This window comes from Podarcis muralis, chromosome 3, assembly GCF_964188315.1.
Source record: "Podarcis muralis chromosome 3, rPodMur119.hap1.1, whole genome shotgun sequence".
Classification (NCBI taxonomy): Eukaryota; Metazoa; Chordata; class Lepidosauria; order Squamata; family Lacertidae; genus Podarcis; species Podarcis muralis.
In genome coordinates, this window is record NC_135657.1 from 38,153,274 (window position 1) to 38,169,334 (window position 16,061).

The following is a 16,061-nucleotide window of genomic DNA, read 5'->3' on the forward strand; positions in this document are numbered from 1 at the left end:
GCGCAGCCTCCTGTTCTGAAGGCGGGAGGTACCCATTATTTGGGCGGGGAGGGACAGCAATGCTTTACGGAACGTCGCCCTGACGATTTTTGTTTCAAACGCAAAGGGGACAACGCAGTCCTAACCCCCGCCCCTGGGCGTTTCTTCGCGCCCACCCCTCTGAAGCGGGAATGGGCGGCTCCCGCATGCTGATTGGAGGCTGCGCTGAAAGCCCCTGGCGGGGCGGGGCCGCGCTTGCATCTCTGGCGCCGGCCCTTGGCAACGCTTCGTTTCCCTAGCAACCGCCCCCCCCACCCCCGAGGACTAAGCAGACAAGTGGGATAGCTCGGCCCGGGAGACGGGCGTGTGCTGGGACCAGTCGGGATAGGGGAGAAGAGGGAACCTCGAGACTTCCGGGTTAGCAAAATGTGAAGGTAGCACTCGGGGTGCAGGGGGGCCATCCGTGAAAGGGGAACAACAGGTCGAAGGTTTATTGGTTTGTTTATTGATTTATCGCATGTGTGCACCACCTTTTCCCTCCAAGGAGCTCAAGGTGGTGTGCATGTTTCTCCCTGCATGGCTAAATGACCCTTGGGGTTCCCCCTTCCAGCTCTATAGTTCTAAGCTTCTATGACTCCCCCTCCTCATTGAATCCCCACAACAGCTCTGTGAGGTAGCTTATAGGCTGAGAGGCAGTGACTGGCCCAAGGTCACTCAGTGAGCTTCTTGCCTAAGTGGGGATTTGAACTCTGCTCTCAGGCTACGCCACACTAGCTCAGCAGGCAGGGGACCCCACAAAGCAATTGGAAGAACGACGATGAAGGCAACCCCTAAGCCCTTTTCCCAGCACTCCTTCTGCCGCCACCGCTCTTTTAATATATATTCCAACTCTATGATTCTTTCTCTCTGTGTGTGTGTGCGTGTGTGTGTGTGTGAGAGAGAGAGAGAGAGTGTGTTTGTGTGTTTCTGTGTGTGTGTGTTTTCACAGGCTATAATATTAAGGAAAGAACAGGCTTTCTTTAAAGTAAGAGGCAGGCAGTTCTGCTGTCATAAATGTGAGATCTTGGCCTTCTAATTACAGTGGTACCTTGGGTTACATACGCTTCAGGTTACAGACTCCACTAACCCAGAAATAGTACCTCGGGTTAAGAACTTTGCTTCAGGATGAGAACAGAAATTGTGCTCTGGTGGTGTGGCAGCAGCAGGAGGCCCCATTAGCTAAAGTGGTCTTCAGGTTAAGAACAGACCTCAGGTTAAGAACAGTTTCAGGTTAAGAACAGACCTCCGGAACGAATTAAGTACTTAACCCGGGGTACCACCGTACTCTGGGTTAAGTGCCAAAGGCTGGTAGTTCCCTTTTTGTACAGTTACGGTGAATTTGGAACACTCACTTTATCCATTCCACAGGCACACACCGAGAGACCAAGAGAAAGCTCACCCTTTTGCCATCCTTGAAGTTTGGGGTGGTTTAGGGGTAACTAAAAGTATTTCCAGGTGATCAGTTGTTTCTAAGGACTGCAAACTAGAATTCATATTGGGAATGCAAAAGGGGTGGGTTAAGTAAACATTTAAAATACGGCTAAAGTGGCTGTGTGCGTGTGAAGAAATACTGAGAGCTTTTGGAGAATAGCAAATGGTGCAAAGCTGTTTCTCTTTCACAGTATTTGTATTTGGTGCTTGACTTATGGGGAAAGAGAGATAGGGGAGCTTTTAATGACAAGACACCTCCCATGGACTGCCCCGCAATTTAGACAATCCCCCTCCCAGGCTTCTAAAAACATCATGAAAAATAGAGCACCTTCTCCTGTAATTGGAGCATTGCTTGCATAGAACTGTAGAATTGTAGAGTTGGAAGCGACCACGAGGGTCATTTAGCCCTACCCCCTGCAATTGTTGAGTGGGTGTTGCATCTACTCAGTACTGCACTATTAGAAGGTAGGGTTTATATAATATTCATTTCAGTGGACTTTGTGTTGCATCTAAAAGCAGAAAATATTTCCCAGTAAGCAGGTTTTATTTCTTAAATTAAAAGAAAGTTGAATTGAAAAAGGGCTTGACTATTAAAAAGCAGCTTAAAATAAAGAAATTGAATGAAGTACTTAAGGACATGGAAGAAAGTCAGTGATGTTTTTTCTTCTATGATTAAATCTATGGCTTATACATCCTTGCGCAAATTGTATAGATTGGAAATTGACTCCATTTTGGCATTTTGTTGCATCTCTTTTAGCAGTACTTTTGCAATGCACTTGATTTAGGCACAACGTGGGTGGAAAGTTACATATACAATTATATGCTATCTTCTAATTAGCTGCATCTTAACATGCTGTTTAATGCAAAATGTCAAGAAAGGAGACTACATATATTATATGGCAGTGTGCCATTTATGGGAGCAGTTATGTTTTCAGCCAATGTTCATTGAATCTGAGATGATGAGTGAATAAGAAAGGCTATTTATCAAATAATAGCATATCACAGTGAGCGTATAACCACTTGGTATGCTAGTAATCTATATTGTCCTGTGAAAAAATGAGAACTTTACATTTCCATACTGGAAGTGGAAAGCTGAAAAAACTGGAGGAGGGGGCATAAACTACCTGTTTGTACTTTGGCAGGGCAATATAATCTGTTTACTAAGTGGTCACATAAATGTGGTAACTTGGTAGAAAGTTATCTAATCATCCATGAATATATGAATGTGAACCCAAAGCAGTACAGAGGAATATATGTATGTACTGACAAAATAAGAAAATGAAGTATAGAACAGCCATGGTGATATGTGATTGCTGCATCAGGAGATCCTGTAAATTGATTCAGTGTGATAAATGACTCACTGCAAGACCTAGCACCTTACAACTCCCCAGGCATTTGATCACAGAGTTAATTCAGACACCTTGTGGAATCTTCATCACACCATAGCAACCTTGCTCTGCTATATTTGTAATGACACTGAATGTGGAGTGAGTGAAACACACATGCTTTGTAAAAGCAAAAAGTAAGTTTGAACACTGTGTTGAGGTTTTTGCCTCATTTTCCTAGAACATTGCAATCCCTTCATAATACAGCGTACACAGCTCATGAGTACAATAGAGAACAGCTTCTAGTGGAGAAATTACTGGCAATAGGTAGAGTCAGAAAAGTTTTATTTATTTACTAGAACTATAAGCAGCCTATTTTATTTATGTGTCTATAAAACCAGATATACTACTTAATAAAGTAAACATCTCTAAGTGGTTTACATAAAACAATGAAATTGCAAACAGCATTATTCAATTAAAATTTTCAAAAAAAACACCTAAATAAAAACAAGCCCCCAAGGTATAAAACATTATTAATCCTGACTACCAAATGAGCTTGCACTACTGTACGTAGGATGGGAAGAGCCCTGCTTTCTGCCAAAGCTACGGACACTTGCCTTTTTCAGTTTGCAGTGTATTCAGTCCACATGTGATTAATGGTAATTTGGTGGTTTCCCATTTCAGTCTCCCAGCCCTTTCAAAGGCAGGCTGCAATTGAAACTGCAGAATCACAACTCACTGTAGTCCACAAAAGCTCATGCTGTAATAAATCTGTGGGTCTTTAGGGTGTCACAAGACAGGTTAACATGGCTCCCCTACTGGAAATTGTTGCAACCAAATCAGTTTTCTAGCACAGGTTGATGCTAAAGAGTTGGATGCTAAATTGATGCCATTTGATTTGTATGCAGAGGAAATTGAACGGCCCCCTTTTCCCGTAAGGAGATGTGGTGCCACTGTCGGTAGCAGGCTTTAGGTGGATTAGTTTAGGACAAGTGTATGTGCCATGCCTATCATGTGGATTGTAAGAACATGGTGTGGTGTCACACTTCTAATTGACATTTGAATTGTAAATAATCTTAAACCCAGGCTTTATTTTAGCTATACCAAGGGTACCAGTGATTTTTGGATAGCCCTAGAATAGTGGAATTGTGTGTACAAAAGGGAATAAATCTGGGCGCCATCATATCTGACAATGACTGCTGGATCCTAAAGCTTGCCATTTGGTCACCAGCAAAAAGAGTCCTTGGGAATTTTGCAACAAAGCATCACACTTTGCAGCAGATGATCACAAAATTGCAGCATTTAGAAGAGTTTCAGGGCATGTAAACTAAAGGGATGTGTGGTAAACTGCCTACAGAGCAGCACTTCTTTTGAATGGAGCCTCTCTTTTTAAAAGCAGCCCTCCATGCTGCCTTTAAGCTGTTCCTAAAACTCAGGGGAATTTCAGAAGTACTCCTCAGAACAGTCGGAAATAGAAATGATACTTCCCTGACCATGTGTGGAAATGCTTTTCCTGCATAAAGTGGCTCTTTGGATTCAAGCCATAGGCTTTATGAGCTACAACTGGCATTAGAGGTTTTAATGAACTGTTCTGCACTTGCAGGCTCCTTTTTTAAAAGTCAGTAGAGATTTAGTTGAAATTCACCTACAGCTGCTGTCTTGCTTTATGGAATATTTAATCATGAGATGTTTTATTTTTTAAATACAATTTTGTATGTGCATATTTTGACAATTAAATTCACAGTTGTTCCCAATATTTTTTTTAGAATCCTGCTCATTATTAATCGTTTATGCAGTTCATGGTGTTTTACAGAAATAAACTCATGTCCATGCCTGCCTCTTGGAAGAAGCTACAGTTGCACAGTGGTTCGTTTACTATTGTCCAGTAATATTTGGACTGTTTGGGAAGTGCAGAAAGCTTTTGAGTTTTCGTGCTTCGTGACCCCAGGGGGTTGTTCTTGCAATTGCCAACTGTTTTCTCCCTTCCATATTCTGGGATTGATGAAGATTGGAGTGACAAGATGGTTCTGGTCACAGCAGTCAGATCTGCAGAAGCCCTACGGATCTCTGACTGAGGAGCAGCGCTGGGCTGGCTTCACGCAGGAAGGAAGAATCACAGAGAGCAGAAACCACAGTTATGAGGGCTGTTGCATTCTCCTGGTTTTCTGTGTGGCTTTTGGGGTTAAGAATCTTAGTTGCCTGCAAGATTGCTCCAAAATAGCTGATTTTCCACCCCCACTCGGATTAGCTGGTCTCCAGTGGATATTATTCCATGTCATTTGGCCCTTGGGCAGCATTGTCTCACAATTTCTGTAGACACCTAAGTATCCATGTGACCTGGCCTCTCCCTGCCCTTCATTTCAGTGTGCTTTGCTTCGCCTGCTGCTTGCTGCTACCATCTGAGAAGCCTTTGCAGACACATTATCAGTAACACAACATGAATAACTTGGCTTTGCCCCCTTGCATTCTTCAAAGGGTTTGTAGAGGTCTGCTCTTGTGATTTAGCAGGTTGTTTTTATCAGCACTACCCCAGAAAGTTTGGGGGCTGAAAAATTGCCCATTGCAAATGTTTCAAAGGCACCAGGGCTTTCACACACCAAAGGCTGCTTCTTATGTGTGCTTGAAAGCAAAATGGAGCAGCTTCATGAACAGGAAGGAAATAATGAGCTTGATCTCTGCCGTGGCACTGGCTTCTCTCTCTTTGTAATGGGAAGGTAGTGTATAAGATCAAAGCACTTCTCAGCAGAAGTGTGCCGGATTGGGGCACTAGTTTCCACGCAACTGCAGGTGTCTTTGTAGAAGGTTACAAGGACGTCTTGTGCACATGAACATTTTCCACTCTCAATTCACACACCGTATCCAACTGCTGTGCCGTCTAAAGTAAGCCTCATTGAGCTTAATGGGATTTACTCCTGGGTAGAGATGCACTGTTACTGCTTATTGTATGGGTTTTTTTTTTAGTTCCAGCCTTTTTTAACATGTTTTCTTTAAAAGCCTAGATGAGCACTTTGGTAAAATGAAAGAACGCTCAACTTTTAAACCTTGAAGAGATTAAGAGGCTGAGCATTCCCCCATTATGCCACAGTATTCACCCAGCATTTTAATGAAAAATCTCAGTAAGGAACCTGCAGGATTGCCCACTTCTATAATGGTTTCCATGTTAAAATATAATTGTAAGCTTATTTAGCTCAGCAGGGGGGAACTTTTGGACTTCCAGATGTTTCTGGACTAAAATTCCACCTGCCTCAGCTAGCACGGCTAATGATTGGGGGCAAATTGTAATCTAACAACATCTGGATGGCCACAGGTTCTCCACCACTGATCTTGTTCTTTGGAGGCCCTGAGCTCTGTTCTGTGATGGCATGCATTTCTAGCCTTATTTTTTAAAAGAGAGTTAGGGGGGCAAGTTACAGTTATCTCCTTGCTTCAGAGCTATCCCCTCCAGTCAAAATGTGCAGACTATACTTTGCTATTGTGTTGTGCCTCTGTTTTGGCACTTCAACTCCTAGGATGTGGAATGGATGAACTGCAACTTGGATAATATGTTGTCTGCATGATCCTTAAGAAATATGGGTACTGCAGGTAAGATTGGCGTATGAAATTAGACTAGTTCAGAGAAAGGAGAATGAGACTGCCAGATTCTCTTCTGTGCTTGCTTGGTGTGTTTTTTTTAATGTATAAATATATTTTTACATCATGTGAGCCCCCTGCACTGACACCCCGCTGCATTTTGATGTGAAACCACCACTCCAGTGTGCTTATAAATCCAATCTGCGTATGACTCACTTCATATAATTGCTTCATCTTAGGAGACATTTAATAGCTCAAGAAAAGGTGAAACAAATTTCTGATGTAAACAACTTCCAGTTATTAAATGTTCTTATATTCACAGAAGTTGGTCCAGTGAAACAGTCTGTCTACCTTCCTTGTTTTGTTATGTGCATTGGTGGAGCTAATAATTGATTGGACTACATCAGAGATTTAAATAATGCAGTTGTAAGGAACTTCTTCCTCCCTACACTTGTAGTATAATGCACCACATCCAATATTTTATTAGCATCAGTGAGTGGTACTGACTTCTGGATTTTTCTAGGAGGAATGGCTGCTGAACTTTAGTGTTCCAGTTTGCGCAGAACTTTCAAACCATTCTGAGAGAGAGGAGAGAGAAGAGAGAGAGAAGAGAGAGAAGAGAGAGAGAGGTTTTACTCCAGCACTTCAAGATGCAGGAGCCAGTTGCTGCAGACCCCAATGCAGTCCCTCCCCCAAGCCGGACCAGAAACCCAGCAGCTAACCCTCGGCGAATGCGGCGGATTATAGCTGAGGATCCTGAGTGGAGTCTAGCTATAGTGCCCCAGCTCACAGAGCTCTGCATACAGCACATAATCAACAACTTTGAAAGTAAGTAATTTCTCCTCCTCTGGTCTCTCTTGCTGAGAATGAACCTTTAGATCACAGGTTGCAATTATACATGCAGTTGAGGACTGAGTTCTTAAACATGAAACTAAGTGGAATGGTTCTTTAAATGCGAGGGAATTATTCCATAGACCAAGGGTAGCTAATGTGGTGCCCTCCATCACAACTCCCTTTCTTCCTGACCATGTAGTTGATGGGAACTGTAGTCCTAAACAACTTTTGGAGGGTACCACTTTGGCTGCTCTAGACCAAGTCATTCCTGCTGCTGATTCTTGATGACCAGTCAATACCTTTATTTTTGCCTTGTTTTGAAGCATTGTAGTCTACAGTATAACACAAAACTTTCATTTGTTCCTAGGGAATCCTGGAAACTATTGTTCTGGGAGTAGGGCTTGGTCTTCCTAATGGAATTCTTAGCATCCTCAGCAAATTACTCCTCTCAAGATTATTTAGTGGAAGCACTGCTAAACTTGTACAAACTAAAATGTGTGTTGCTTTCAACATATGATGCTATGTCTGAATAATTGTTTAATCTGCTGGTGCTATTCTAATGCTAAAAGGTTATCTGCTTATTTTATTTACTGCTGTTATTTGAGTTTTTTAGTGTTGCTGTTTTTTCTTATTCTTTTGTAATAACTGAGATGCATATTCTGTTGTTTTATTGATTACTGTAACTTGCTTTGGGGAGGATAATTTAAAAATCAAACAAACAGATAAATAATCTATCTATACCTAGCAAATAGATCTTCATGGTGGTATAAAAAGCAGCAAACAGACACCACATTCCGGAAGGCTCATTTCTCTTTTTTCCAACCAGGTAATCCTATTTTGAATAGCCTCCTTCCTGATCACCAAAGGAAGGTGCTGGACAAGGTCTCCACAAGTCTGCCCCTTACTGTGACTGCCAACCTGATTAGTGATGAAGGTTATTGGAAACGATGTTGCATTGCGAGATGGGCAGTTTGTGACGTGTCCCGCTATGGAAACAGCTGGAAGCGGATGTTTTTTGAACGTCACTTGGAGAACATCTTGAAGTTCTACATTCCAGACACCACTAACCCCAACCAGGTCCTGGATGTCATCCCACTCTGCAAGGAATATGTGAAGAAGCTAGATATCGACCAGTTCCTTCCACCTGTGAAAATAGATCAGAAAAAGGAAGACGAAGAAGCCTCTGATGCAGAAAGTGATTCTGGAATGGATGAACCTTCCATGGACCATTTTGATATGAGTATGCTCACTCCAGCGCTCTGTCACCTAGAGGAGCTGCACTTATCTTATGGCGTTAAAGATTGTGGCATGAATTTTGAGTGGAATCTTTTTGAGTTCACCTACCGGGACTGCTGCTCCCTGGCCAATGCTGTCAAGAAGTGTCCAACTTTAAAAGTAACTTGCCATATACAGTTCTATACTTTTTAGAAACTCTGAACCTAGAATGATGGTTCCCAAGGGTCAGAGGACAATTTTAAACCTTTAGTGAATAATTTTGTCCAAATCATTACCTGACATCGGTACAGTAGGCCCACAACTTAGGTTACATTCCGGGGATCATGCCTAAAGCCAAAATTGCATTTAGTCAAAGCACATTAGGTTCAATGGTGGGTGGGATTGCCAAAGTCTTTTTTCCCCCAGATGCCTGCCCCCTTTCCACTCATTTTTTAATTTTTTTAACCTTTTTTTTTTTGCTAAGCACGGAAAGCTGAATGCACACAAATGTACATAAGGTGCAGGCTTACTGTACTTCCAGGGCCACAGAGAGCCCCCTTTGCACCATACTTGTATACTAATCTCAAACACTCTTATATTAAAGTTAGATGCCATTACAGCTAAGTGATGGGAGCCACTCTTCCTTAGCTTCAGCTGGTGTAGATGGGGTCAGCTACATGGATTCTTCCCACCTGATCCCAGCTGTGCAAGGTTGATGTGCAAAGGACCTATGTGATTGACCCTGCTTACATGGCACACCTGTCAAGTGTCCTGGAAAAAATGGGACATCCCTTTTTTTGTATGAGATCACGGTGGCCATTTGGGGGGCAGCACTCTTGTGCTGAAAAAAAGTGCTTTTAGGGGGTGGAATTGTAGTGTGGGTCATGCGACTTGCCCCGGAGTGTGGTCCGGAAGACGTGTGAACTGTTTTTTGAAATTAAAAAGTTGGACAGTATGACATGGTATTAGAGCTTTAAACATTAAAGCAGTGAGATGAAGCCTTGGTAAATAAGCTCTTAAATCTCAACTTCAAGTCCCATGGATTTAAATTGAACACCCCACCCCCCAAAAAAGGCCAAATAAGGCAAAGTTTGGGAGATCCACTATTTAATCTCTTGGCATTTCCATTTTACTTAAAAGCAGCCACAGGGCCTCCAGACTGGAGCTACAGTGCCAGGAGAGGGGGCATTTAACCACATATTTCAGCATCTTTCTCTGATCAAAATCCCTCCCTCAAGTGGCAGTCTAGATCAGGAAAATTACTTGGGGGAAAGAGTTAGGTCTTCCTCCTCCTGCAGTACAGGCCTAATCCAACATGGGTGGCCCTCTATAGCAACTCTTTAAGAGAGAGAAAAAACAAATGAAGAGAGATTGAATCATGGGTCTCCCACATCTTGTTGAGTTTGGTCCTAATGTGGCTTGCATTAAAACAACAGCCTTAAGGTTCCTTTTTAAATTGCTCCTCCCCAATATATTTATAATGTAGACATCTGCATAAGAGGGTTAAATGAGGAAGCAAGGTAAGCAATAGCCTCTACTGGTTGCTAGAGACCTACAGTTCCTCCAAAAAAATAGGAGGATGGGTGGAATGACCTTTCAACTCCGCACCCTCAAACCACCCTCAGTAGCGTACAAAAGCTATCCGTTGGCTTATAGCACTTGAAAAACTTGTGTTGTATCTCACTCTTGATGACTGAACCACCCCTCTACCTGCCAGTTTAGATCACATAAAGGCTTGAGCCTGCTTAGGGGCAATGGAGAAATCTTTGATTCTAAATTCTAATATTTCTGAGAAAATTAGGCAAAATTAACCACAGACTTACTGTCTGAACTACGGAGCCTTTCAGACAACTCCTTGTGGTTCCAGATTGTAGAGCAGTTTAAAAGCCTTTTACCAGAAATACAGGTTACGCTTATTGCTTCTGATATGTGAACTTTTTCAAAAAAACAGCTAAGGCAATGAGCTGTCCAAATCCCTTGACTTTCAGTGAAAACTGTGTGGTTTGAGGCAAAAATAAAATAAAAATTGTCTGAATTATTTTTCTTTCTCAAAACGTGTAACCTTATTCTTCTTCTGCAGGTCTTCAAACTGTCCCGAAGCAAAGTGGATGACGAAAAATCTCGTGTGCTGATCCATGAACTATTAGACCACCCCTCGCTAACAGAACTAAACTTATCTCACAATCTGATAGCAGACCGGGGAGCACGAGCTGTTGGCAAACTGATCAACCGCAGCAAGATAGTAACCCTTAACCTTTGTGATAACAGGATCCGTGCTCAAGGAGCCCAGGCGATTGCTCACGCCTTGTCCAAGAATTCCATTCTGACGTCCCTCAATCTGCGTCTCAACTGCATTGAGGATGAGGGAGGCCAAGCCATTTGCCATGCCCTCTTGGCTAACGAAACTCTGACAAATCTTCACTTGGGTGGCAATGAGTTGTCGGAGCCAACGGCCACCCTTTTCTCTCAGGTCCTTGCTCAGAACACGGCTCTGACTCACATCAACCTCTCCTGCAACCACATTGGGCTAGTACGCAATCTCTTTTCCTACAAGGGGGATGGGCACATTGCACTTGTATAGAATGTTCAAAGCACTTTACATGCATTATCTTAAGTAATCCTTACAACCTTGTAAAGTAGGTCAGATGATGTTTCTTTTGAAGCTGGGAGATAGTGGCTTGTCATCTCACAGTGAATTTTTGGCTGGGATAGACTTGGACTGGCCTACATGTGTAGGAGAATGAGGTGGGGGGTGGAAATACTAAACTCCCTACTAGCAAAAGAGGGTCATATCACAGGGAGCTTCTAGCTTAATCCACTCCTCCTTGTGCTAGTTTTTAATTTGCAGAATTTTGTTTTGTGTTTAACTCAAAACCGAAGTAGCACAGTCCATGTGATTTTGTACTATAGCAAATAGTGTTTGTACTATAGCAATAGTGTGTGTGTGTGTGTGTGTGTGTGTGTGTGTGTGTAGGAACATTTGTAGTATAAAAAAATTATGGGATTTTAGCAGGAAAGCTATAGGATTCACACTGACTGCAGCCAAAGCAGTATAACTGCCCTTAAACTTTTGCAGGTGCAAATGGTATTGAAAGTGTGATTGCATATATAACCACCCTGATAGTATGATGAGCACAAATCGTGATGAATGTACAATAATGTCTTGTGGGGCCCCTAAAATACTTTCTGTGGTTTGCTAGCAATAAACCCAGAATATATATGTGGCTTACAATGAAGGATGAATGTTCTTATTTCTCTGCTTAGCAGCAGAGAAAGCTGCTGGAGAACGGGCTGTTTCAAATTGTGTTCTGGAACTCTACATTGCAGCATTATGTGTGACTACATTTTACACATCTTTTCTTAATTTGATAATGTGGCAACAGGTGATTGATGCAACCTGTTAGGAATGTATTTCTGTTCATTTCTATATAATGTTGCCGCAGAAAATAGCATACCAGCTGCTTTGCCATCTTTTCCTAGTTTGTGCTTGCAACAAAGGCAGAGATTGGGCAACGTGCCCCAGGACTGTCTGAAATCCCGTATTTTACCAAAGGGCAGAGGTTTGAATCCTATCCTCAGTGGCTGTCTTTTGAGAAGTTGGCAACTCTCTACATGGTAGAGCTACATATATTAATCTTTGTTGCTTGTATATGTTTATCCAAGCACGCTTTAGATTTTCTTGTCCCATCTTTCACGAAGCAAAATATTCTACTGGATCAGTTCTTGTGGATAAAAGTGTGCAAACTCTTAATATTCAGAGTTGTGATCCAATGGAAGCAAAAGCTCTGAAAACTCCAGCAGCTTTTGCATGTTTATTGGCAGATTTTGCTTGGTTTGCTGTATCTTTTCCAATCTTCTGCAGTAACATGGCCACCAGATTCCAGGTAGCTAATGGGCTTAAACGAAATGGCAGTATTCCAATTTCTGAAGATGGTATGATTGATTTCCCCAGAAATTATTCTAAATTCTGGGTGTCTGCAAGTGTAGGGTCCTTCATCTAATTGTGTGATGACTTTTTCTTAAAATCCAGACTGGGACGGGCAGGGCAGAAGCGGTTGAGAAGCAAGAAGATACAGAACAGAATGCCACTCCATAGACCTATCAGCCCATGTCAGCTCAGAAATCTCTACTTTTCATCACATGCTTTTAAGATCTGTCTGGTGCATGTATCACGATGCTATCACCTGCTTTTAGTTCCTGCCATGCCAGTACTGTTCCCTCTGGATCTGTTACATGCTTTTTTAGATGCCTCAGAGGTTGAGGGAGTTAATGACTTCTTGTCTCTTTCCCCCAGGATGCCAAAATCTTACCGAATTGCCTAAGCAAACACTTTATCATCTCTTGACATGGTAATGAGGAGGTAGGAAGATGTCACTGTCATAATGACACTTTCATAACGGGGAGCGTGACACACCATCCATTCTGTGAGCATTTGGCAATAAGCAGCAGTAGCTTGATGAATAGGTGACAGGAGAGGTTGACAAATCTGCTTGCTTTGGTGAGCATCCCTCTCTACTCCAAGAGGCACAGCTTCGGGCTAAAGGGACAAGTGCCTGGAACTGGGAAGGAGGGTGCAATGCATTCTAAGCACCTCGGAATCTCAGCACAGCAGGGTTTCAGAGGCAACCTCCACACAAGGAACTCATCCCTGTCCTCATACTTTGACTCTTCTAACACACACACACACACACACACACACACACACACACACACACACTGTGATCTGTTCCCATGCATAAGCTCCTGCTATCCCCAGGTCATTGTCCCTGTTTGTCTTCCTGCCAGCCATCCCTTTCTCCTCCCTATGCATGATGAATTCAGATTGGTAGTTATTGAAGAAGCATGTTGGAAACACCAATCTCTCTCTCTCTCTCTCTCTCTCTCTCTCTCTCTCTCTCTCTGTGTGTGTGTGTGTGTATATGTGTGTGTGTTTCAAACTGCAAGTTCTAGTTTAACTGCACAAGTGCTCTCTATCTGAAGAAGTGTGCATGCACACGAAAGCTCATACCAAGAACAAACTGAGTTGATCTCTTAAGGTGCTACTAAGGGATGCGGGTGGCGCTGTGCGTTAAACCACAGAGCCTGGGACTTGCTGATCAGAAGGTCGGCGGTTCAAATCCCCATGACAGGGTGAGCTCCCATTGCTCGGTCCCTGCTCCTGCCAACCTAGCAGTTCGAAAGCACATCAAAGTGGAAGCAGATAAATAGGTACTGCTCCAGCGCGAAGGTAAACGGCATTTCTGTGCACTGCTCTGGTTTGCCAGAAGCGGCTTAGTCATGCTGGCCACATGACCCAGAAGCTGTACGCCGGCTCCCTCGGCCAATAAAGCGAGATGAGCGCCGCAACCCCAGAGTCAGTCACGACTGGACCTAATGGTCAGGGGTTCCTTTATCTTTAAGGTGCTACTGGACAATTTTTTTTATTTTTTAAAATATATTTCTACAAGCACTCCCTATTTTAGAGTAGGGGCTGCTCCAGTAACTCAGTGCTCAAAAGATGGACTCTTTCCCACCCCCCTCCATGGAAATTTTATTAAATTTTTAAACAATAAAACAACAATCCCAAGGAAGCAATTCCATCAAAAACAAGAACTCTCTGGTATGAACATTTTCACCCAGTTTATAGGTCATACAGCTTGTAGGTCACAATAGTTATCAAGGTACATATCATCTCCATGGGCATTCTTGAGAGGGGGAAGAAAAATATTTCCCCTGCTTATTAACATAAGCAAAAAAGGGAAGTCATATGTCACCAAAATCGGTTGTCCCTTTCACCACGTCTTGTGAGATCTGAGTTAACCACTTCCCACACATTATTAATCCAGTTATAGAATGGAATTGCAAGCTTTGTTTTCCAATGTTGTGCTATTACGAGTCTTGCAGTGGTTAATAAAAGGCTGGTCAATTCTCTGTGCTGGAGAGAGCGTTAGAGGACTGTTGATATGTGCACAGCATGTGAAATGTTTTCACACTGGCAGAGGCAGTTTTGTTGCTCTAAATCTTTGGATGAAGAGTGGTATATACCGTATTTTTCGCCCTATAGGACGCACTTTTCCCCTCCAAAAATGAAGGGGAAATGTGTGTGCGTCCTATGGGGTGAATGCAGGCTTTTGCTGAAGCCCGGAGAGCGAGAGGCATCAGTGTGCACTGACCCCTCTCGCTCTCCAGGCTTCAGGAAGATATCCGCAAGCCTTGGCAGCCTGCGGGAGTTTCGGGCAGCTCTCCGCAAGCCATGGGAGACCGGCGGGAGTTCCCGGACCCGTTCTGGGGGCTGGGGACGGGGAAAGCTCGGGCTTCCCCCGCCCCCAGCCCCGCAAGCAAGCTCCGGGAGCGATGGCGAGGTTGCGCAACCTTGCCATTGCTCCCGGACCCGTTCTGGGGGCTGGGGTCGGGGGAAGCTCAGGCTTCCCCGGCACCCAGCCCCGCAAGCTCCGGGAGAGATGGCGAGGTTGAGCGCAACCTCGCCTTCCCTCCCGGAACCCCAGCCCCGAGGCTAAAAACGAAGCCAGGACAGCTAGCGGGATCCATCCCGCTCACTCTCATGGCTTCTTTGCTCTTTGGGGCTGGGGGGGAATAATTTTTTTTCTTTATCCCCCCCCCCCTCCAAAAAATAAGTGCGCCCTATGGGCCGGTGCGCCCTATAGGGCAAAAAATACGGTACACCGGTACACTTAATAAATGTTATGTACAGGATGATGTATTATAATTTTGAAAGTTCTTCAGTTTTATAGGACCTCCTAGTGGCATGCTGTTTATTGAGCGTTCTTCATGATTTGTACTTAGGATGTTATGGGAGCAGTTAGACCTGATCACACTTTCAATGCCACTTGCATTTGCAAAGGTTTTGGGCTGGTCGTACTTACTCATTTGCAAAATAATAATAATAATAATAATAATCATCATCATCATCATCTAAAAATGCTAAAATCTGATAACTTTTCATACCACAAGTGTTCTGGTGGGTTTTTTGCCGCTCTAGATGGTGATAATATTGGGGAAGCATTGCAGAAGAACTACTGAAGTTGAATGATGTGTGGATGCCCGGTGTTAATCCACCACTACTGCATTATAATCACAGTAGTGAGACGCTCTGAATATACCTTTATATACCTGCCAACTAAGAGTTCACTTAACACGTTTGATGAAGTAGGCTTCAGCCCATGAAAACTTATGCTATAATAACTTTGTCTAAGGGTTCCATGAGATTTCATTGTCTTTTCTTTTTGTAAATAAAAAATAGCATGTAAGGAAGCATGTTTGCCCCTTCCTCAAGGCATTTTTAGGTCTTGGTTGCAAACCAGCCAAGGTGCTTTGGGGCAATGTGGTTTAAACCCAAGGGTTGCTTGTGTGCATGTGTGTTTTTGACCTTCAGCCTAGTCTTTTTATTGATTCCAGGATGGAGGGAAGCAGCTGCTGGAAGGCATGACTGATAACAAGACAGTGGTAGAATTTGACCTGAGGCTGGCAGAGGTGGGCCAAGAGAGTGAATACCTCATTAACCAGGCCATAAAGACCAACCAGGAACTAGCCCGATTCAAAAGCCTGCAGCACCCGCCCTCTGCACCTGTCCCACATACGGTTGAAGAAAAACACCCCGAACAAGGCTAACATTTCCTGTGTTTTTGTCTTCACCATGTTAGATTAAATGCCTATTTTATTATCTGCTAA

At 43.3% G+C, this 16,061-nt stretch overlaps 1 protein-coding gene across 2 annotated transcripts; it reads left to right on the forward strand.

Annotated features, from left to right (window-relative positions):
- The first annotated feature begins 302 nt into the window (after nt 1–302).
- On the forward strand, nt 303–16,061 carry DRC5 (dynein regulatory complex subunit 5). Of its 2 annotated transcripts, none has more exons than XM_028724372.2 (5): nt 303–413; nt 6,868–7,172; nt 8,005–8,573; nt 10,474–10,923; nt 15,789–16,061. In XM_028724372.2, exons 2-5 carry the CDS (start codon nt 6,995–6,997, stop codon nt 15,999–16,001), a joined length of 1,410 nt encoding a protein of 469 aa, XP_028580205.2. In that variant the 5' UTR covers nt 303–413; nt 6,868–6,994; the 3' UTR covers nt 16,002–16,061. The 2 variants fall into 2 exon arrangements, with proteins under 2 accessions (XP_028580205.2, XP_028580206.2); XM_028724373.2 differs by having other exon boundaries at nt 303–396.